Here is a 24,298-nt window from a genome sequence, read left to right as displayed (position 1 = left end):
TCATTATTTGGTTTTTACTTAGGTTTACATATTTTGCTCCTATTTCTTTTATTTTGTGTTATAGTCTGTGAAGGGTGTGTTTATTATATTTGCCTTTTTATATATGTTTACACCGAAGCATACGCTCAGTTTTTGTAAAGGTACCATAGAATACTGAGAAATAGGTGCATTTTAACATTCCCATTCAGAGTCTCCCGTATCAGTCAAATATTGTTTATTCAATATTTCATATATATAAACATATATATGTATATGTGTGTGTGATTTATTTCTTTGCTGAATTTATCCAATTATGAGAGAGGACTATTAGTCTCCTAAAATCTTACTACTGTGTTGGCAATCAAAATGGGCTCTTAGCACTCAGTTCAATCAAGTGCCCTTGAAGGGTTTGGCCTTTGTTTCCTCGATTAGATTGGGAGTCCTTGGTGACCTCTGTGCCTCTGGGGAGGGCTTAGTTTACATGGGTTTGAGTGGCATGTTTGGGACATCAGAGGCTTTAAGACCACATGGATTTAAGTCGCCTTTTTGTGATGATTTCAGGTCCTGTGGGTGAGTCACATGTGTGACTCACCCTTGACCCCAAAAAAGATATAAAACCAGTGGTTGGCTTTCTATTTTTTGGAGCTCTTACCCACAGCTGTGGTGGTGCGTGTGACTCTGGGCCAGCCCTTGTTATGAGCTCCCGGGCTGAACCTAGACGTTGGTAACTACAAATTGTATTGGGTCTGTCTGTCGATGTTTGTAATTTGTTTGTATTTGCTCTGAAGTTCAGGGTGCTGGCTTCTTCCCCTGAACTAAGTGAATGGTATTTGTATGCTGGATTAAAGTAAGCTTGTTAACCCCTTAACGTTGCTTTCCTTAGTAAAGCAGATCCAAAGAACCTGGGCTTTGGCAGTGTGCTGGTAACGTGCTGGTTGTTGGGCTTGTGTTGGTCTTTCACCCCCACAACAGCTGCCAGCCAGATTGTTGAAACAACTACACAAATATCTTTTTATAATTCATCTATTTTTTCATCCTCTACATTTACATGAGTAATTATGTTGTTCCCCTATATTGAACCATTTTTACTTCTCTGGTACAAATCTGATTTGGTCATGGTGGATTGTTTTCTGGATACATTTTCTATAGTCTCCTTAAGAAATGTTCATTTATTTATTTTGCATCAAGATTCATCAGTGCCATTGGTCTGACGTTCTAAGGTAGGTAATTCTCTAGTCTATCTCTCCCCGCCCCTACATTTTACAGAGCACCAGAATGGACTTTGCCTGGTGCAATGGCTATTACCACCCTCATCCCTTTTGTGCTTTGCAAGTGGTGGGTCTTCATTCTTCCCACATCTATGAAAGAAACATACCAGGTTAAGCATTTGAAACAAACACAAATTTTCCCAAGAAGGCCTCTGAGCCACAATTCATTGCCAACTATTGTTTATTAAAAAATATACGTCTCCTTGGAAGGAACAGTGGTAAACCAACTAGTGTCAAGATTACTTTTAGTCTTTGCCTTTCTCCTCTGGGAGGGAGTGAGCTATGTCCAGAAAATTCATTGTAGGTCACAGCAAGGAAGCTGCCTCTCTATGCTAGCCCCTCCCTTCCCTGGCCCCAGTACAGTGCCCAGGCAAAGCTGCTATTCCTTTTCCCTGGCACCCCAGCCTTGGACAGCTAGTCTATGTTGCTGGTAGAATAACAGTTTAATATGTTTCTGAAATTTGGCTAGGAGTTCCTAACTGTCTTAAGTACTGGGGGTTATTTACAGTGCTCCAGCTGCCATGGGCCAGGAAAGTAGGGTGCAGTGTACCAGCTCTGGGGCCCAGACACTCCCACATCTTCCCTGTATCACCAGCCCACAATGGGTAAGAGTGAGACGTGGCAAGGTTAGCTACCTTAGCCAGGCACGTGGCCTTTAGGGGGAGAATAGGGATAGAGCCCTGTCTGTGCTTTTGGTTTTGCTCTGGTCAGGCCTATCAGGAAAGGGCTTCTGCTGCTGTTTGTGGGCGTATGCCCTGGGGAAGAGCAAGGATGCTTGATTTCTCACTATTACACGGATGTAGCTCTGCAGCTTAAATGTGCCCAATTTGAGTCTACTGTCCTCCCAAGTAACAGTAAGCTAAACAGCTGCTGGTGAGGGGGGTGGAATAAAGGCAGCTGGAGAGAGCACTCACTTAGTGGAGGTCCAAAGTAGTCAGGGCTGCTTCACTGGCTGCTCCCAGTAAAGGGAAAGAACGGCTCCCTGCCCCATTATCTCACCCCCAGCAGCCCCTGGGAGCCCTCTATGTCCTTGGCAGCTAAACATTGGCCCCCAGGGCCCGGCCTTGTACCGGCCTCACAACATAGTACAATGAGATGCTCGGTTAGCAAAGGTGATGTCCGAAATCATGAAAAGGCGGACACGGCAAGGAGCACAAGGTGGTTTTGGTTTTAGAGCAGCTGAAAACAAATAAAAGGAAACCTCCATGCAAACAAGTCTGGTGGGGCGGCTGACCCCCACCCCTGCCTGTAGAAAAGAGACAACAAAGGTTGGCTCTTGAGAAGGATGGATGAGCACGTGAGACACCCACCACATTTTGTACCGTGTTCTGTTACTTTCCTGCCAGTTGGGCGTTGGAAAGTCCCGAGATCCTTCAGTACCGTCAGTAAAGTCCCTAAAGGGTTTTCTAGTCCAGCTGTGTGTGTATACATATATATATATATTATGTTGGTGTATAATATATATATATATATAATAATTTCTATATATTTTATATAAATTACATATACATATAAATAAGATGCTTTCGTTGCCATTTACATCGCACTGTTGGAGCTTTAAGACAGTGACACAGATGTAGGAGAAATGCCCTGGGAGCTCACTGCCATGTGGAGCCCATTTCCAAATGCAGGTTTTCAGTCCTGAGTCTGTTCCCATCCATCAGCCGCCTTCTCCACTGCTTGGTTTGGAAAGAAAGACAATGACTGATGGAGTGGCGCCTGAGCTGCTCCTGGGAAGGTCCATGCAGGAATGGGCACAGTCACATGATGAGCGAGATGACATCATCCCGACAAAAAGAAACAGGACTAGAAAACTCGATTTTGCAACCAATCTAAAAAAGGGGCCAGGAACAGCAGTCATCTGTTCTCCCCGGAGGGATGGGAAGGAGGAAGAAGGTGGGGGCTTGGGTTCTGCTCACGAGAGAATGGTTTGGGGGCAAGGGTTGGGAGGAGGCGAGGGGAGGTGATGGTCTTCAGAGTTTTTCAGGGGATGGGACCCAAATGTAGTGCCCAGACTGGTCCTCGATAATTTGTTTGATTTTGTTATAAATTTCCTCCAGTGAGTCACCCTGTACGATGGCTAAAGAAAAGAGAACAGTTATCACTGCGTCCCATGTCGGGGCACAACCTCCCCCGCTCCCCAAGGACAGTCTGCGAGTATGACAGGGGACTGAGTGAAAAAGATGGGATGTTTCTTTGCCATCTTTGTGACACAGAGCCCACGAACCTCTTCCTTCTCAGTAATTGAAGGAAATGCTAAATTTCAGTTATAGCTTAGTGAAAATTAAGATGAATTTTTTTTCCATCCAAGGGCCCCACCCAGGGCCTCAAAGTCATGTGACCCTAAAGTAATCCCAGTGACCCAGGAAAGAGGGGGCAAGTCAGCTCTGGCTGCTGTCTCGGTGGGTCACTAATGGGTTTGAGCATCAGAGGAAACAAACTTTAACCCAAAGCTCAGGTCCTTGGACTGGCATTTGGGGAAGACTTGAACTCTAAAGCAAGTCTTCTCACCTGTGAAGTACTCGCCAAACTCCTGCTCGAGTTTCATGGCCTTGTCAAAGATCTTGTTTGCCTGTTCATATGTTTGTCTTCGGTTCATTTCCCTGTCAGACACGGGGAGGAGAGAACCATTGTCAGGCAGCAGGAAAAGGAAAGTCCAGCCTCCCCTGCACCCCCCATATAAAAGACCACTTACACAAGGGCTTCCACAGACTTGGGCTTGATGAAAACAGCAACAGGGTAAAGCTGGGCTTGCTGCAGCCTCTTGATGGCATTGCCAGACACATCTAAGATGCAGTGCTTCCCCTGGGGGAGGAAGGGGAGCTGTGAACCTTTGAGAAGGGGCTAACTGCCCTTGGACCCTGCCCTTGAGGAAGAAGAAAAATCAAACTGCCATCTGAGCTGCTGGGGCTGAAGGGCATAAGCCTCCCCCTCAACCTTCCAGAACCAGTGAGGAACCAGAAACTGGGGCCTAGAGTATCTTCAAGTAAGTCCTCTTATCTTGGGCATCTGGGGCCCTCACCCTATTTGTGTCTCTGTGTCAAAGACCAAACCTTCAGCCCATTTCACTCTGATGGTCATAGATCAGACCACAATAGGTCCCTGGCCAAGCTCCACTCGATGGCTTTATTTTGGGTCCTCCTGGCTTAGAGTGAATGTCAATGGTAACTGTTTCTCTTCTGACCAGCAACCTTGAGGACCTTCCCCTCTCCCCCTTTTTTTCTTTTGTAATTAAGGGGCCAATCCCTGACCGACTTCTCAAAGAGGCCTATATGACCCACTTCTTTAAGAGGTCAATAGTGAATGGGTGTTATCTCCCTCAAAGTGAGAACCTGAAAAGGCTTTAGCCTAAAAGGGCCAGGAAGCTACCCTTTGGGTTTACTGGCTAGATTTCTTGATTTCTTTCTTTCTCTTTGTGTCTTTCTGTCTGTCTTTGTGTCTTTCTGTCTGCATTATTCTGTGTTTGTGTCTTTGTCTTTCTGTGTCTGTCTCTTTGTCTTTCTGTCTTTTCTGTGTCTGTGTCTAAGACATAGACAGACAGAAAGACACAGACAGACACAAAGACTGAAAGACACAGAAAAAGGCTCTTGCACCCTTCTCACCCCTGTACTCTCTCACTCCCAAACCTTAAACCCGTTTCACTCTGAAGCTCATAGACTGGAGCACAATAGGTCCCTGGCCAAGCTCCACTTAATGGCTCTATTTTGGGCCCTCCTGCCTCACAGTGAATGTCAATAGTAACTGTTTCTCTTTTGACAAGCAATGCTGAGTGTCTTCCCCTCCCACTTTTTTTTCTAATTAAATGTGGGGGGGGGCATCCCTTGACTCACTTCCTAAGAGGCCTATTCACTGAATGGGTGTTATCTCACTCAAAGTGAGAACCTGAAAAAGCCTTAGCCTAAAAGGGCTGGGGTCTCCCAAAGCATCCTGGGCCATCTCCAATCATCCTGATGAATATCTGGCCACTGGACTCAGATGGCTCAGGAGGAGAAAGTGAGGCTGGTGACCTTGCACAGCCCTCCCTCCCTCACTCAAATCAAAGTCAACTGCAAGTCATGTCATCATCTCCCTGATGCCATGGTCCTCTTTGACAAACAAAGGACAAACACAACATGGTGTGCCTATGTCTCCCTCCCAGTGTCTCTCTCTGCCTTGCTTTCATCTGTACTCTCCTCAACACAGTGCTGCCCAGATAAACAGGCATGTAAGTCCAACCAGTATTTCTCAAGAAACCTGGCTCAGAGCGATGGTGCCCCAGGCTCTGTTTCCTGCCAGCAAGAAGTTCTCTCTGCATTCCCTAGCAGGTAAGATTGTCAGGTGCAAGAGAGGCCAGAAGGCGGCCTTTGTCAAAGCAGACCCAGCTGGGCCTCTCTGGTCTCACCCTCTCTGCCACAGCTCGAACTGACTGGATGCTGGTGCCATAGAGATTGTCATTGAATTGTCCCGCTTCTATGAACTTGTTCTCCTGGATGTCTTTTTCCATCTGCTCCCGGGACACCACAAAGTGATAGTCCTGGCCATCCACCTCATTTTCTCTTCGAGGCCGAGTGGTGTCTAAAAGAGGAACACCAATTTAGGGTAGGCTGGCTGGCCCCGAGACATCCTAGAGTCTTTCATCCTCAATTGAAGAAGAAGAAAATGAGGCCCAGAGAGAAGAGAGGGTTTTCACTTCCAAACCCAGGCTCTTCCCACCACACCACCTAGGGTCAGGTCAATAGTCTTGTCACTGCATAAGCCCAATAGAACACACCCGATTTGGTCCCTGAAACAGACTCCTCCCCTAAGAAACATTAAGATGGACCCAGTGACTGATGGTCCTGACTGTCCTGGGCTCTTACGTGGTACACAGGATCCAAATTTATGTGGGAACTCAGAAATCAGGTCATCATTGACTCGGTCCTTCATAGGGCCCAGGATGATCACTGGCCTTGCATAGTGAACTAGAGAGAATGGACATACACCAGGTGAGTACCCAGTCAGGGCTCCCTCCACCCCCCACTCTAGGGGCCAATCATGATTCAGAACAGAGTGAACTGAACTCTAAGCTCCACTTCCAGGCCTGTGAGAGCCCCTCTTATTGAGGGAGGTTTGAGTCCACAGGAGTACCTCTACATGGGGATCAGCAGTTGACCAAGGTCCTAAGAGTTGAAGAACTGGTGCTGCCCAAAGGCTGTGGAAGGGGGAATAAGACCCAGACCTTTCTCTCCATTACCCCATTCAAACCAATCTTTCTCATCTTTAGGGATTTGTTCCCACTCCTGCCCTGTTAGAGTCGAAGGAAGCCCTGCTGTGAGGGGCATGAGAGGCCAAGGCTGAAGTGCCTTTGCCACATAAGGGCTCCTCTGGGCCTCCTTCGGGTCCCTAGTAGGGCAACCTTCACAAAGGGCTTACTTTCTTGCCGTGTCACTGGTTCATAGGATAAAATTGTGTCCTCCTGTCCTTCTGTAACAAAGAGGGAAAAACTTATTAGTGTTTCTTAGGTTGCCTCCCAACCAGGGTCAGAAAACTACTCTGGAGATCAAAGGAACCTGAAATAGTGATTCCTCTGTCTTTTCGGGAAACGGTGACCAACTGGGCTCCCACAGAAATGGGAAAGCTCTCCCCAAGTGTGTGGACCTATCCCTCACTGCAGAAGAGAGGGGCTAAGGTGAGATGCAGCACCCTCACCACCTTGGGCCAGAACCTCCCCATACTTTCAGCAGTATTTAGAGAATACCTACCTGGTCTTTACAGACAAGGCACAGTCCTTCTCTGATGATACCCCCCCCAGGACATTTCTCCCTACACAGATGGCTTCTCTCCAGCCTCCCAAGGCCAAGGCCCTACACCTGTATCTCCCCAAAAGGAGGCCTTCCGGGTTAAGAGCCTGGGCTGGTTTGGGGGGCAAGCTGCAAAGAGAACCAACCACTATGGGGAGGGAATCTAGGGCCACATGTCCCAGAAAAGCAAATTCCAGGCAAAGTCCCTGATCATTTCCTGGACCCCAGAGTGGTGTAGAGCCCTTTCTCTTAAGCTTCTTGAGGGCAGGCATGGTTTCAAATGTGTATTTCTACAGCACACAAATAAATGCCCACTGCTATAGAGTGTGTTTAAGAAATGTTTGTTGAGTGGAATGAATTTGAGGTCTCAACATGTCACCAAGATTAAGCTACCCTGTGGCCTCAGCTGGGAAAGGAAGGCCACTGCCAACCATGGCCCCTGTACTTCCCTTTGGCCCAACAAGCCTTCCTGTGCGTACCCACACGCAAGCCCCTTCCCCAACCCCCCACAAGGGGAATTGGCCACAGCATCTCCAAGACTCCAAAGGGAGCAGTCAGGGTAACACACCTATCTGACCAGAAGCAGCAGCCATGCACCAGAGGAATGAAAATGGTAAGAATGGCACATGAAGCCACGAGACATGGGAAAGACACACACACTTACTGGAACTGCTTTCGCTGTCACTGGTGTTGGATGTCACGCCCTCTGCAAGCCAACGAGAAAGAGACTCCAATTCAGAACACGCCATTGAGAGGTCACACACAGCACAGTCACAAAACTCAAATGCTCTGGGAGACAAGACACTGAGGTGGGAGCAAAGCCAACTTGGAGAGGGAGAGAAGGAACAAACAGGGTCTGGCCACAGAGCACCTATGAGGGATTCAGGAAGGTGCATGCCATCACCTAATCATTAAGCATGGTGGCTCACAGCCACTTTCTTTCTAACCCAAATCTGCCAGGGCTGGACAGAGAGGAAGACAGATAGAGTGCTTTCTTCCCTGTCCCCTGGCTCGTAACAGTTCCAGACCAAAATCTCTTGAACTTTTTTCCCTAGATTCTTTTCACCCAGCTCCTTCACAGCTAATAGTCTAAATACCCAATGGGGCAGGAAGCCTTCACTGCACCCTACAAACAAAGCAGGCTTGGCAGGAGGGGACAGGAAAAGGGCAATAGGATCATCTTTGTCTCCCACCACAAGACAGATGAATGTGTTATGACATGAATGCACAAACAGAGACACTCAGTGGACTAGGCAGCTTGGGGTGTAAGAGGCAAAAACAGAGAAGCCAGAAACAAATTTCAACTGGCACAAACACCCCTTTCTCCCCTTCCACCAGTGTGGGCACATGAAGATGAGACATGAACAGACTGAAGAAAGAGGCTGGGTAAACAGCTGGTTTCAGCCAAGACAACACTGTTCTGTGGAATGCTGTGGCCTCCCCCCAACTCCCAGAGGTACTTTCCTCAAAGTGCTGCCCTAGTAAAGCCCATGATCCCCAAAAAGACATGACATGATGAGTTGGGGTTGAGTGGACCCCCAAGATTGGCTGCCTCTGCCCCCTCAGCACAAACCACCAGCATCGCCACCCGATCATCCCATCACTTGCTCTTTTCATTCCTACTCTAGGATCACTTTCCAAAATTGAGAGGTTACTACCTTCCCAAGAGCCAACACCCAAAACAGCTGGTGGTCCTCCTATGTCACCAAGGTTTACATGTGCACAAGCGCGCGCACTTACACACACACACACACACACACACACACACACACACCTCAGTCTGGCACAGCCACTGTGTGGTATGAGCCCTTCAGGGCTTCCATTCCACTGGTATCTCAGGAACTGTGGCTGGTCCAGGACCTCTGAGCGCTCTTCCTCCCAAGCTAATAAATGCTTTGCCATGGAAGAACACATTCCAGCACATAGCCAGTGGCCCTGTCTTCCCTCCCCACTCAGGGCTGGGTCTTTACCACTGGAACAAGGTTTCTTGACCCTCGCCCCCTTCTAAGACTTTTCGCCACCCGCCACTCAAGGCAGTAAAGGAAAGGCCAGCTCTGAATGGGGGCTCATCATTAGGGCCCTATGGGCTTTAGAGGATGCACAGGGCCAATTTTCACCCCCACCCCCACCCCCACCCAGATTGCTCTAACGCCGCCAGAAAGGGAGAGTGAAGAGGGTGGAAGTCCGACTTACTCAGATTCTTTGCTCCATAATAATCGTCACTTAACCCAGGGAAGTCCTGATTTCACAGACAGCAAGGAAATAAAAAGAGAGAGGAGGGAGAGATTGGAGAGAGAAGATGGGGGGGGGGGGCGGGAGGAAGAATACAGAAGCCAGTGAGCATCAGTGACAGGCAGACAGAACCATGTGAAAAGCCACTGAGGCACACAGCTCAACTCAAGCTGCACGGCAGCAGAGACACACATCTGGCTTCTCACTCGCAAATTCACTGCTAGAGTACCAAGGCCCAGGCCTGAACCATAGTGCCCAAAAGGAAAAGTCTTCCCATGGGGCCCCGGCCTGGCCAGCATGGGGCACCTTGGCTCGAGAGGACCCAGAAAGCCTCCCACTAGGTCTCTGAAAGCTCCGATCCCTCACACCAGGGAGCAACGGCCTAGCACTGAGCCATCACTGAAGTCTTCTCACTGCTTTGGAAATGGCCTCCAAAGGCTGACCTATGCTGTATGGAGCCCAAAGGAAGAGCCCAGCCCCTAGAGAGAAGGCCACAGACAGCCCCCTCTGCTGGCCCACAGAGTTTATGCTGAGTTGCCCCAAAGTCCCCTTGCTCAGTCGGGGCTCTGAACACAAAGACACACAGCATTCTTGCCAGGCTGGGCTCTGCACTCCTTGGACACCTACGTGGAACGGGAGCCGTGGTAGCTCAGGGCTCTCGCCAAGAGTTTCCCTTACAGTTTTGGGGCTGAACTGACCTGATCTGCTCTGCTGCTAGAAATGTCTTTGTCCCAGAGAGAGCTCCTCATTTGAAAACACAGGAATGGAAATGTATCACTTCCATCTAGAGTAGTGTGCCATGGCGATGTCCCCAAACAGCAGCTCCGCATACAAACCCCAACAGTGCATCATGTTGGCATGGGAAAGAACTGCCCATAAGCATAAGTCACAAAGACCCCAGTCTCTTGCCTATTGCCATCAGCCTAGAACTCCAGGGGTTCTCTGTATAAGGCAGGAGAGCCAAGCTGGGCCCCAAGAAGACTCCACTGGGCAGGTCTGACCTGGGGTTGCAGGTATGGCTTAGCACGATCTAGTTCTGAGGCCCGGAGCAGGCTTCGAACATCAGCTTCAGGTTATGTTAGCCTGCTTTTGTGCCTCTTCTTACAGCCCCTAACTTGTTTCTCCCAGTAAATCTTTATTTGAACAGAAGGCTAAGATTTTCCCTTAATGTCGGTGAAGAAACAAGAAAGTGCCATCAAAATGGGTCCCCTGGCCACACCAGAGAAGGGCCGGGTACATGGAATTCTGGATGGTGTCAGTGGAGGCAGAGGGCCTGGGGTCAATCCCAACTCGGCTACTTACTCCCTGTATGACCCTGAGCAAGTCTCTTCCCCAGTAAAAGGAGGGCTAATAGAGGAGATGAGATGTCTCTAACATCCCTGTAGAAAATCAAGGTAGTCCTGGATGAAAAGGAGAGGAAAGGATGAGAGGAAGAAGCCAGGGGAACAACAGTGACTCCTCTCCCTTTACCAGATTTTACAACATGTCTGTTGTTGTGGATGCTCAGAGCCCTGTGCCAGGGACTGCCTGGCAGTCTGGAACCTTGGAGCCAGAGCCAGCTGCCCAGGTGAAGCTGATTGGCCCCAACCACCCCACGCACACGCACCTACCCCTGGCCCTTTCCAGTCTTCTTCAAAAAGGAAGGAAGGAAAGGCAAGAAGACACCAGGGGGCTAAGAAACTTTGCTCTCCCTACTCAGCTGCTACTTACGTTCCTGTCCGCTGTTCTCCTGGGTCACGTTCTCTTTGCTCTTGTAAAATGGAAACTTTCGAGAGAGGCGAAAACTCTTTTTACGTTTCGTTTTGATCGACTGTGAAAGAACATGAAGATGGCGGGGAAGGACAGAAAAAAAACAGAACAATGGATTTTAAAGCATGCAAGGAAAATTAAAATGAAGACGACGAGGGGCTAGGTGAAGGACAATTTCTCACAAATGGTTTCTAGGAGATCAATGAAGACTGATGGAAGAGAAGACTTGTGTGTCCAAGGGATGGATGGTGAGAGGTTCCAAACTCCCAGCATTCACTGGCACTTCCTAAAGAACAAAGATGGCCTCCTCCTGAGCCCCTGCTCTACCGTGCCACTTACAGAGACGGAGTGGGCTACTCCACGCCCTTCTTTCCTCTCCTGCTCCGGGAGTTCTCTGCTCTGTGAAGCTTGGAGGAGAAAAGGGGTGAATGGAGAGGGCCCCTCATGCCTCATTTGTTCTGGTTGGAGTTCAGCACTCGGCAGCTAGCTGCCAAGACCCTTGCACCAGCGAGAAGTGGTATGTCCTGGGAACTGCCTCTGTCCAGGAACCCTGCAAGATTTGTAGCTGCTGAAGCTTCCACAAGTTTGTTCCTTTTCCCTAATTTTTCAGTCTGCCCAAAGGCATCCTGGCTTGTAGGCTGCTCCAATTCCACAGCAACTTCAAGAACCATCTGCCCAGGATGAAGGAAGGTGAACAATCCACATTGGCCTTGGACACTCCAACCTGTTCTTTGCCTTTCCGGAACATCAGCAAGCACTGTTCCATGGGCAGTCAGCCACCTTAGAGGCGTGCCCGTTCTCCCACGCTTCAGACAAGACTGCACGGACTGGCAGCCCGTTTCCCAAGGCACCACACTTACTTACCCTGTTAGCCTCAATCATCCCTGTCCTGGCGTGGAACTTCACAGTTTTTAATCGGGCTCGTTCTTTCTTTTCCACCCTGTTTGGAGGTCAGAGAGAAGTCCTGGTTATTGCCCAGCATGCCTGCATTTAGCTGTGGCTCAGACTCCTGTCACCTATGTGGCCTCTCCTAAAGGGGCTCAGTACCCAGAGGAAGCTGAGATGGAGCGTAGGGACGAGCTGTGCTGAAACAAAGCCTGAGGCACACTAGTGAGGCCCTGCATTTTATCCCAACTCTAAAGGACACAGACACAGGCCAATACTCACCTCTTCTTGCTAGGGATCACACCAATTTGTTCACTCTCTCCATGGGGGGTAACCAGTCTGGCCTGCCACCATTCGTCATCAGAAGCATTAATGACATGTAGAATGTCACCATAAGAGAAGCTGAGCCCCTGGCTTGGCAGACAGCTGTCCCGGGTCCGGTCGTAATCAAATAAAGCCCTAGAAAACACAGGGAGAGAAGAAAAACTCCCTACGAGACCCTTACCTGCTGTCTTCCCCATGAGCACGAACAGCGACATAGAAGGCGTTTATTTGGAGGGACCCTCCAGGCTGTCTGCAATCATGTCTTCAGAGGACTCACCTCATCTCCCCAGGAAAGGCTTCTACTCCCTCCCAGTTTCTAGTCACAGTAAAGAACTCCTAGCACCCCCTCCCCCAGGGCCATACCCAGACATTTCCATAAATATCCTGGGAAAGAAGGGGAAAAACAGCCCTCCCTTCGTGTGACCTCCTTGTTCAGGTTGAGCTCTCGATTCTCCCAGGGGCTGTGTGCCCTGCACCCATTTATCAAAAACTGACAATGTGTAAGGCCTTGTGACAGTCACTGTAGCACAAGACACAATCCCTGCCCTCAAGAAGCTTGTAATCTAGTTTGGGAAAACAGGGCATATCCATAGAAGTGAGGATGCACTGTCTGCAATTGTTGGGTACGGTCTAGACAGTAGGTGCCAGAGGAGGAGGTCAAGGTGGGTGGAACTTGAGCTCATTTTTGAAGGAGACAGAAGATTCAGAACCAATAAAAGCTTAGCACCCTAAGGTGCCCCTCTTTTCAGAGGCCGTGATGTGTCCTAGGTTAGCCAGATTTTGCCTGAAAAGTCCCGATGCTCCTCGTTTCCAACAGAGAAGGAAAAGGAGAGGCAGGAAGAAATCCACCACATGTTCAGGAACAAGAAGCTGACCGGCCATTCTAACAAAAGTCAATGGTTCCCACAGGAGAGAAATGTGAAAGCAATCAATCAACAGGCATTTATTAAGCACTTAATTTGGATGCTAAGAAAAAGCCAAAAACAGTCCCTGCCCTCAAGAAGTTTCTATTCTAATGGAAGGTAAAACATGTTCGTTCTCTCTCTCTCTCTCTCTCTCTCTGTCTCTCTCTCTCTCTCTCTCTCTCTCTCTCTCTCTCTCTCTCACACACACACACACACAAATACATATAAAGTAGAAGGATAAGGCATTGGCAGCTGGTGGGGAAGGGCCCAGGAAAGGCCTCCTGAAGAAGACTGTTTGAGCTGAGTCTTGAAGGAAGCCAGAGGTTTTACTAGGTGGAGGTGAGGAGTAAGAACATTCCATGTATGGGGAAAATAGTAAAAAGAGACAGAGGCAGAGGGGGAGAGTTCAGAAGTGGCCAGTTTGTGAAGGGCTTTGAATGCCAAACCGAGGACCTCATGTGTGGGGTGGAGGTGGTGAAAGTCAGGCCAATACTTTAAGAAAATTGCTTTCAGAGCTGAGTGGGGGATGGAATGGAGGCAGGGAGGCCACTGCAAAGTGTCACGTACGTGGATAGCTGGCTCCCGTTGCATTTGGCTGTCTTGCTGTCTTGCCTTTATTCTGTAACTTTGTGAGTTCAAGGCTCCTGAGCCTTTTTGATTGAAGTCGACAGGCATTAAGGGAAGGAGTCCTTTCTACGTCATTGTTCATGAAGATGACCAACAAAAAGAAGACTGATCCAAGCCTGGCCTATTTTAGTAGAGGACATGGACCAGGAGTCGTTTGGATGGTGTAGGGCCTGGTCAGGAGCCCCCCAAACTACTTTATTGAGGTCTTATGCAGTTGAAATACCGAGTAATTTTATTGAATCCGATTTTGTGTCTTGCAGCATTTCTTTTGTGTGTACAAAATCAATACTTGTTCCACACATGGGGGAAAAAGGCTACCGTAAGAGGACATGTGCAGAAACAAGTTTAACAACAGACCGGATAGTGAGGGCAGGAGAGGGAGTCTGGCACCAAGGTTACAAACCTGGGTGACTGGAAGCCTGGTGGTACCCTCAACACTGACGGGGGCTCAGAAAGTAAAGATAACGAGGTCTGTATTGAACATGGGAATTTTCAGAAGCTTAAAGGACATCCAATTCCAGATGTCCAAGAGGTAGCTCAGACAGAGTTTAGGAGAGAGAGAAAGATTTGGGAATCCTCTGCATAGAGATGCTCACAGAAGCCACGGGAGCTGATGAGATCACCAGGTAAGAGAGTGACAAAAAGAGACCCATGGTTAGTGAGCATGGCTTGGATGAAAACCCAGCAATAGAGAACTATGAGCAGGAGTGTCAGAGAGGCAGGAGGAGAAAACCAAATGAGGAGTGTCATAAAAATGCACAGAAGAGGAAATAGCCCCAAAGATTGGGCGACTGACCGTCCAAAGCTGCAGAGAAGGCAAGGCAGCTGGAGCACTGACTAGGGCTGGTGGATTTCACCGACAACTTTGGAGGGAGCAGTTTGGGTGACGAGGTTGACAAGGTCAAAAGCCAGACTGTAGAAGGTTTTTACAAGGGAGGGAGATGCAACTTTTTCAAGGACTTTGGATGAAAAGGGAAAGAGAAATATAAGCTGACGACCTAGTGAGGATGGCAAGATCCGGTGAAAGGTTTGTAAGGCTGTAGAAGACATGAGCCTGTTTGTAATTAGCAGAGAAAGTACTAGTAGAAAGGGAGAGACTGAAGATTAGAGAGTGGGGACAATTTGCTAAAGGAGACAGGAAGAGAGGATTGTGAGTACATGGGGTGCGACCGACATCGAAGAGGAGACTGTGGGAGATGAAGTCAGAGAAGATCACAGCTTCTCTTCCCTTGGTGAAGTATGAGGTGAGGCCCCTCACACCTGAGGAGAAAAGAGAAGGTTCAGAAGTTGCTGTGTTGAATAGGGTAGAGTCATTTAGGGAATAACTGAAAAATTGCCTTGCAGCAGTAAGGGCCCAGTTGAAATTAGTTGTTAAAAATGTGTAACGGATGCAGTCCGTATGGTCTTGTGATTTCCTCCAGTTCTATTGGCAACCCATGAGCAGGAGATGAAGGAGGCAAGTGGTGGGAGTGATGCAGGGTTAAAGTTTGGCAAAGAGTGACCTGGGGAGGACCTCCGTGTGGCAGGAGCAGAGTAAAGTTTTCCCAGAACAAAGGTCCAGCAGGCTTTAAAGCTCTTCCTGCAAGCACAGGTGGGCAGGAAGGAAGGATGGGAGGAATAAGGGAGGGAGGAAGGAAGGAAGATAGCAGCGACTCCCACTTTCTTTCAATGAAAACGCAGGGTGATTCCAGTTCACTAAAAATGTCGGCATGGCTTAGAGCTGCATTTGACAGGAGATAACAAGACTGACAAGGACATGGGCTGATGTGGGCTGGTCACTTTCCAGTAACCAGTAACCCAATTATCTAGGCTAGGTTCTGTTTTTAAATCTGAGTTTAAAATTTGGCATCATAATCCTAATATGCAGCTGGGCAGTAACTAAGAGTCTGCAGTGACGGACAGGAGCGTTTGCAACTTGGAATGCAAAGAACATGGTGGCGATCTCCATGACAAACTCCTGCCTCCTACCCACCAGCGTCCTAAGAGGGAGTTTCCTATTGAATTTTTTTTCCTAGAAAAAAGTTTCTGAGAAACCCTATCAGCACTAATTCTCATTCAGACAACTTAATATGGAGAAAAGAAAAAAAAAACCCAGAGCTAATCCTTTGCCACCATTTTAAAACAATTTAATTCAACAAGCCAAAAAAAAATATACCTCCTATCTGTAAGGGGGGCAGCTAGATGGCACAGCAGATAGAGGGCCAGGCCTACAGTCAGGAAGACCTGAGTTCAAGTCCAGCCACACGGCCTAGCTGTGTGACCCTGGGCAAGTCACCTCACTCCATCTGCCTCAGTTTCCTCATCTGTAAGATGAGCTAGAGAAGGGAATGGCATACCACTTCAGTATCTTTGCCAAGAAAACCCCAAATGGGGTCAAAAATGGTCAGACAGAACAACAACTACAGACATGCAAGGCCTGGCGTCTGGCACTAGGGATCTCAAGTCTACTGGGAGGGGACAAGTCCACAGATAAGTAAACACAAGGTTAAATGAGGAGGAAGAGAACACCAACAGCTGAGAAAATCAGGGAGGGCTTCACAGAGGAAGCAGCATGTGAGCTGGCCCTAAAAGGAAGTTTAGATTCTGGGAGGTGGAGATGAGACAGGAGTGAGACATGGCTAGAAAGCGATTCGCTTGGCAAAGACCTGGAGGTTTAAATGACCCAAGTTCACTATAACACACTGACCCACAGGCCAACTCTGGGCTGTTGCTGCTAGGACCGAGGAGGCAACACTACTGCTGCCCCCTCTGCCCTGTCATGCCCCAGCTGGCATGCTTGCTTCTTCATGCCACAGCTTAGAAAGGACACTGAGAGGCTGGCAAATGTCCATAGGCAGGAAATCAGGATTGGGAAGAACCCTGAGCTCATGATGTCACATAAGGATAGATGTGAGGAAACCGGGATAGTCAGATATGAAGGTGACTCAGGAGGGCCAGGATAACATCCTTCAGCACCACCTAGGGTGGGGTGGGTGGTGGGTGATTAGTCTATCTCAGAGTGGCACAAGCTCCCTCTGCAACAGGTTTCAGTTGGGCCAAATGGTACCCTCCGAGGTCCCTGCCAACCCAGATTCGGCACGCATTCCACACTATACCCGGAGATAGCAGATGGAATAGTGGACTCAGGTGGGATCATTAATTCCACTCTGCAAGGTTTCACTGAGTCCCTATCACATACTAGACTACTCAGAGGGGAAGGGAGAAGATAGAGAACCTTCACCCTAAAAGGCATTCACTCAGTAAAGATTCAGTGAGCCATATTGGCTAAGACGCCATCCGTGCCCTCCCAGAGATCGCGTCCTCATAGTACTGGTAGTGATAATACCATCTCGGGGCACTTCTGATCATTATCTCCTTGGAGTCTCACCACATGGGGAAGGGGTGAGGGGGTGGAGTATGGAGAGGCCTAGTATGAACTTTGCTGTACAAAGGAGGAAGTGAAGGCTCACAGAGGTTGACCTGCCCAGGTGCACAAAGACAGAAAACCCCTGAGGCAGGCTTTGAACCCTGAGCTTCCTGACTACAAGGGCACCAAAGAGCAGACCAGTATGTGTGAGGAGAGCAACAGAGCAAAAAGCGGGACTTTTTGAGAAATCACGAAAGCCTTCCTGGAGGTAGTGTTCATATTTGAGCCTGGTGGCCTCGAAACTAAAGGATGATCGCAACAGGCAGAAATTGGGAGAAAAGGAGCCATAAGAAGGGCCCTGAGATCCTGCCCCAAGCTGAGGGGTGGCCCCCTCTGGAAGGCACCACAAAGCAATGGGGAAAATGACTGGGGATTTTCCAAAACAACTCTCACACAAACACAGCCACTTATCCTACCTAAACAAAGTCAGTGACAATGAGACTGACAGACTACATTGCCAGGTTGTGGGCAGTGGGCCTAGGGTGCTGGCTCACCAATCCTTGCCTTGCCTTCTGCTGTGCCCAATGGGTAGTCTTGGTACTCTCTCCCACCGTCTCAAAAGTGGCTCATGGGACTGGGGGAAAGCGGAAAGGGGAAGGAGGGAAGCATTTCTGATTATCCTGATGCCCTTCAACATCGCTATCCTCCTTCTGGTGGGGCCAGAATCCATTCTACCTCCTTTGGACATGAGGGTTCCCTGCCACCAAGAGCCCAGGTGTTGGCACTCTCTGGGTTTTCCCATCTTGGGTAAAGGAAGTTCCCAAGGCTGGACAGCTGAGGCCACTGCTCAGAGGTAGAGCAACAGTCCTTGTCCCTTTCCCCAACTCCTGCCCCCAGCATCTGGCATAACCTTTGGCTCAGTGAAAAGACCTCCAAATTCGGAGTCTGAGGACTCAGTTTCCCATCCTTCCTCTGCCACTCTCTATGGAGCCTAGTTTTCTCAACCACAAAATAAGAAGGTTGTGCCAGATCTCCAAATCTATGACTATGGTAGTGAGTGAAACTGAATGATTTTCATATTTTATCCTTAAGATATGTTTAAAAGACGTAATAAGTTCTTGATTTTGTTTCGATAAAACACAAAGTGAGCCATTTGGTTTTGCATAGATTGTTTCAGAAAGTGGGGAGAGGCAAGACAATTTTATATTTTACAAAAGGGGGCGTCATATAAAATGTGGGAATCATTCCCCAACAAGGTGCCAAGAAATGAGGAAATGAAGGAAATGCCCCGAGGTGGGGCAGGGGAGAGCGAGGTTAGCCATCTTCAAGCTCTTTCTACTTTTCTGCTTCTGGGACCCTAAGGACAGAAGGGAGTTGACAAGGCCACTTTACCTAACCCAGCTGTCCCCCAAGCCGGGAGGCTCCCAGGGCTGGGGCTGCTGGTGGGGAGCTGTCCCTCAGGCCTGGATGGCTCTCTCTCCACATCCCTGCCTCAACTCAAGTCCTCACAATCTAGATACGTTCTTTCTGGTGTCTGGTACATACGTATCTGTGAATATGGGGTCCCCCCCAATAGAGAGGCAGTCCCTTGAGGGCTGGAACTATTTCGTTCGCATCTCTGCACTCCCAGCAGCTGCCAGAGTGGCAGGCACACATACATGCTTAGCAAATGTTGGAGTAACTGAGATAATGCTGGAAAGATGCCAAGAGGTCCCGAAGGATGAGCCATGAGAAAGGGACATTAGATTTCTGAATGGACTTTGGAGAAGATAGTTTCAGCTGAATGATGAGGTCAGAAGCCAGACTGCAGAAGATTCAGAAGAGGGGCAGCTAGGTGGCGCAGTGAGTAGAGCACTGGCTCTGGAGTCAGGAGGACCTGAGTTCAAATTTGGCCTCAGACACTTGACACATTTATTAGCTGTGTGACCTTGGGCAAGTCACTTAACCCCAATTGCCCTGCCTTCCCCCCTGCAAAAAAAAAAAAAAAAGAAAAAGATTCAGAAGAGGTTTCCTCTAACCAAGGGTCTGGCCAAGGAGGGGAGAGCTCATGGAGGGCAGCTAGAACCAAGCTAGAACTTGGTAGAACCAAGTAGACATGGACACGATGTGAGCAGCAGGGAAGGAGCTAGAAAGAAAAGGCCAATTAGAAAGCAGTGATGATGGTAGGGGTTTCCAGAAAGCGGAAGAACCCAATGAGGTAGCTGGTAGCGCAGTGGAGCCAGGAAGTCTTGTCTTCCAATTCAGTCTCAGGCACTTCCAAGCTGTGAGACCCAGGGCAAGTCACTCAAGCCCAACCATAAAATGGGGATCATAGTAGCTCTGACCTCTTGGGGTAGTTGTGAGAATCAAATGTGCTAATATTTGTAAGTGCGTAGCACAGTGCCTGGCACACAGTAGGTGCTATACAGAGCTGGAAGGGAGTTCAGTCGACAATCACTTAAGCACCTACTATTTGCCAGGCACTGAGCTAAGCAGTGGGGATAACAGAGATGACAGTGAATGCCCCCCTCCCCCCACCAGGAGCTCACACTCAAACAGGGCCAACAACACAGACTTGATGTGGAATGAACATCGGGAAGGGAGTGTGGGCTGAGAGGGGAGAAGTCAGGATTCTCTGAGGAGCATGAGCGACAGGGCCGAGCCAGGCTCCTCAGTGGACAGTGGAGGAAATGGATGCACAGAGATCAGGTCATAGGGGGAGGTGCTCCAAATCTAGGGCCCTTTCCACTTGAGGGAATCATTCACAAAATCCTTCTCCTGCAAGCGCTCTCTGGCTGAGGGCCTGCCATGCTTTCCGAAAGCCTGGTTTACTTGTTGCTGAGTCTTTGGGAACCTGCCTGACCAGTTTTCTTGGGCTCCAGCATTCTCGGTCCCTAAGAGACCTTGTTCACTTAGCCAGCTGCTCCAAATTTCCTCTGATCGTTGACATCCAGCCCTCAAAACTTCTTCAAGGCAGACAGGTTCGTTTTAAAGCTATGGACCTAATGAAGCACCTACTATATGCCTTTACACTGCACTAGGAGGAGTATAAAGCACAGAAAAGAAGTCCTGGTCCCTGTCCTCACGGAGCTCACAATGTAGCAGTTAGAACACAGATCCAAATAACTCTGGGGTCCTAATTATAGGATGATCGTTATGGGGTGGGGATGGAATCGGAGAAGGTAGAAGCACACATAATAATCTAAGCAAGAGGTGCTAAGTGTCTGGATTGGGGTGGTGGCTGTGTGAGTGAAGAGAAAGGGGCTCCCTTGGCACCTCCCTGGGTATGGGAGAGGAGAAGAGTGCAGAGTGGAGGATGACAGAGGCTGTGAACGTATCTACAAAACTGGAAGGATGCTGCTGCCCTAGAGAGGAATCAGGAGGGGTGGGATTCGGGGGCAGGGGGTGGGGAACAGTGAGATGACGAGCTTCACTTTGGACACTTTGGATCTGAGATGCTTATGAGTATCTTAACAAAACAGGAATTCCAAACAGTGGGGGATGTCTAGTAGGCAGCTGGTGATTTAAGGCTGCTGCCCAGCAAAGACCAAAGAGACAAGCTGAGGCAGACAGGGGAGATGGAGGAGACCAGAACAAATCTACTAGGGAAGGTCTGCCAAAAAAGCCACCATGTACTAGTTTCTGCCCAACAGCTTTACTGCTTTCCCTCCAGTGACAGCTGGGGGTCAAAGAGAGAACTTTCTCCTGAATTGTAGTCTAAAGAAAAAAGCTCCTTCCAAAGGTGAACAGCCTGATGATGTCTGGCCCTGCACTGCCTGGCTGTCCAGCACACAGAAAGCCACCAAGAAGGATGCAGTGACTTCAAACTACTGACTGAGGAACAGTGTGAGGCCTAGTCCCAAGTTCTGCGCTTGGGCCAAAGAAGAGTTTCTCTCAAAAGGTGTGCCCTGGAGGGGATCCAAGATGCAGCTAAGCTACTTTGTTCCTTGTCTTCCCTAGAAGCTGTAGGCCCAAATGGGTAATTATGGGGAGGGGGAGGGAAAGAGAGAGAAGCTTAAGGACTGGGCTCCCAAAATAGAAAAGCAGAGGAAACTGAAGCCACTCGGAGATGCCTGGAAGGAAACAAACCCTCTATGAGGACCAGTCACAGAAGAGGAGAATCACACGGCACAGTCAGCACCCAGAGACAGAGGTGAAGTCCTGGCACTTGTTTGAACTGGCTTTAAAATCATATGTGCTCATCGACCCAGATTCTCTGTCATCAAAGCACTTCTGTTTCTGTCTAATGCCACACAACCTAGCAATAAGCTGGACCTGCACTCAGCTACTCAGAACCTGAGCACAAAATTCCAACCCTTGAAGCACCAGCTAACAGCCTTTTTTCTTTAGCCTAGCCTAGCTGGGCACATAGTAGGTACTACCTAAAGGCTGATGACAGAAGGCTTCTCCGACAAAAATCTCCAGGGTTCCTAATGACCAGGCCGCCCCCCCCCCCCATCTGCTGCTCTGGGCCCTCAGAGTCCAGAGAGGAGGAAGCTTGAAAAGACTGTGACAAGGTGATTTTCCAAGCTATGGTCCTCAACCTGCTAGCAGCCCACCTGGGGCCAGGAGGGTACCAAACGGCCTGACACGCCCAGCAGCCCCGTAAGCGCTTAGCACGGTGCCTGGCACAACAGCAGGACCTTACTAAACGTATACTGACTGAGGAAGATGCTCCAGGGAGGTACTGGGGCCTGGCTGCAGCACAGCACTTGGGTGCATGTGGGCTTATGGGGATCAGCTTTCCTGGTCTTCCTGACAAGATGGCCATGTCTTCTGGGCCTCCCAGCCTTCACATGTTTCAACCTTCAAATGTTTTGACACTATAGCGTGGACTCACCCTAAGAATTTGAACCTGGCTCTGGGAGGAGGAGAAGTCAGGAGCAGTTTGAAAACCAAGCTTTGTTTTCTTTTTGTCTAAACCATTTCACTTCTTTGATCATTTAAGTATCTGACTTTGCCTTTCACCAATGCTGCTCAGACCCCACATTCCCCAGGGGTCCTGCCTGAGAAGAGGCATCGAGAGGCTGAACACAGCTGAAGGACAGGACTGGGCTGTGAGGAGGGGAGAGGAGAAGGCCAATGTATTGAAGGAAGGAGACAGCAGAAAGGGGTTTTGTGCAGATCTCCACCTGGCCCAGATGGCCAGTGCAGGACCTGCCTGGGACCTCTGATGGAGACACCAAGGACGAGTCCTCAAAGCATGCTGCCTCCTAGCTCTGTGTCCACCATTCCGAACAACATCTCTCTGCTGTCTGTAAGAAGGCAATGACTAAGGGGGCACCTGGGACCCCAGGAGATCAATGGTCCCAGGAATGGAGAGCTGTGGTGTTGGAGAAAAGGGGGTAGGGGGTGGCAGAGAGAGGGGAAAGTCTCTAAAAATAAAGCTGTGAATGAGCTGGCTACAAAACAGCTTCCCACACACCCTGGAGTGCCACCTCTGTGGGGGCGACCACGGAATGATTCTGTCCCAAGACACTAGGCATCACCCCTCTGGGGGGTGGGCTGGAGCACTCATCCTGATTCCTTCCTGTCAGGTCCCCAGGATGAGAACAAGGGCTCGGGGCTAGAAAAGCCAGCTTTATTTTGACTCCCCAGTCTAGCAAGGCTACCTTCCAGGGGCATGACTCCCCACACCTCTCTTTCCCTCTCAAGTAGGAAGTGGATTCAGGCTTAGGCAAACACAAGGAGACCAGCTGAAAGATCTCTTTGGGCAAGAACAGGAGGGTTTCTGGGAGACTTTCTGGCCAAAAAGGCTGGCTCCCTTCTGAGGGGTCAGGAACACATTGAAAGAAGAAAAATAAATCTAACGACATGAAAAGTACAGCAATCACCGTTTTCATTGGGCTGCCTTGGCCATCCTGCATCCTGAGAGAAGAAGAGCTGTCTTCTCCCCCGCCCCGAGAGGTGACAAAGCCCTGCCGAATCCCAGCCCAGAGAGCTGACAGCCCCGAGAGCTGGCAGCCCCAAGGCCATCACCTTTCTCATGTGGAGGCCAACGCAGCCACGTTTAGCCCCCAGATGACTCCTGGCATTTGTGTTCCCATTCCTCACCCAAATGCATCTCCTTTCAGAGAGCCACAAGCAGGAAGCTCAGCAGTTCTGTGGCCTCGTCTCAGTTCTGGCCGCTCTGCGGCTCAGACTCAGTGAAATACATGAACCAAAGCCTCCTAAGTAGGAGAGGGGATACCAGGCTTTCCTCTCACATCAACCTAGCTTGCAAGGCCAGGACTCTGAACAGAGAAGTGCTGGGTACTGAATAGCACCAACCACCCAACAGGATTGTACAATTTCAGAATCCACAAACTCTCAAGGAGTGGGGTCACTGAAAAGTGCAAGGTGAAGGGACGCTGAGCAATTTCCAAGCCGAGGGCACTGGGGGCCCATGTTTGTCCAGCCACAAGAGGCCTCGCTGCTTTGCCAGCTTGTGCATCTTACCGGACATAGAGGGATCTCTTTTCGCTGGTCCGGAGTGAGCCAGATCCGGAACTCATACTGCTGTTCATCATTTGCTCCCGTAGGTCGTGGATTTTGGATTCAAAGCGACTGTATTCTGGGGTGGGGGGGGGAAGAAGAGAATAATTAACCCAAGGTGCCAAGTACCCTATAGTCTCAATTCCAGGGATCCCCACTACATCTTTGTCAAATAAACTCTAAAAGCGGCTTCTACCAGCCCTGTCTGGTCTTTGCTTAGTAGCCAGAACCTGTCTTACCTGGAAAGATAGAAATCTCTACCCCCCAATAGGAGAAAAGAGTGTGCTTGAAAATCGGGCAACATTTGGACAACCTGAGCTAGAGAAGGCCTTTGGTGGCCTTGAAATCCAAGCCTTGAACAAACAATTGGAGGGGGGGTTCGAGTTTCCCCTTCAGAGAAACATCAAGACCTAAGGAAAACAGATGGTAAAAGAGACTTGGGGGCCCCCCCCATTTCAAACAACGGCGGGCCCTGAATACAAATCAGTGGTCTGAGGAAAGGCCCAAGGCCACCGCCTCCTCCTCAATCCAGGCAGAAACAGCAAAAAAAGGGCTACTTACTGAAGAGGGACTTTCCTCTTCAACGACCAAACTCATCCACCCACCAAGATATGTGTTACCCCCCAGCCCCAATACCACACTGGGCATCTGCTCAAAAAGCTCACAACCCCATGCTCACCGAGAAGCACCAGAGAGCCCCCCTAAAAGAAAGATATCTGCCGTAAACCACGTGGGGTGACCATCACATGAGATTTTTTTGAAGTATCAATT

General features: G+C 49.3%; 1 protein-coding gene across 3 annotated transcripts; it reads right to left on the bottom strand.

Annotated features, from left to right (window-relative positions):
* Window positions 1-1,422: 1,422 nt before the first annotated feature.
* Window positions 1,423-23,606, bottom strand: DLG3 (discs large MAGUK scaffold protein 3; the record flags this gene model as incomplete). 3 transcript variants are annotated; one of them, XM_036740340.1, is given in 11 exon segments in its annotated part: window positions 1,423-3,327; window positions 3,759-3,850; window positions 3,943-4,052; window positions 5,629-5,801; window positions 6,086-6,187; window positions 6,639-6,689; window positions 7,671-7,712; window positions 10,949-11,048; window positions 11,852-11,927; window positions 12,155-12,331; window positions 23,492-23,606. In XM_036740340.1, coding segments are annotated over 11 exon segments (1,101 nt in total). In that variant the 3' UTR covers window positions 1,423-3,220.
* Between the last annotated feature and the right edge of the window lie 692 nt (window positions 23,607-24,298).

This window comes from Trichosurus vulpecula, chromosome X (genome assembly GCF_011100635.1).
Source record: "Trichosurus vulpecula isolate mTriVul1 chromosome X, mTriVul1.pri, whole genome shotgun sequence".
In the NCBI taxonomy this organism is placed as follows: domain Eukaryota; kingdom Metazoa; phylum Chordata; class Mammalia; order Diprotodontia; family Phalangeridae; genus Trichosurus; species Trichosurus vulpecula.
The sequence above is the reverse complement of the archived record's forward strand: the minus strand, read 5'-3'. Positions and strand labels throughout refer to the sequence as shown.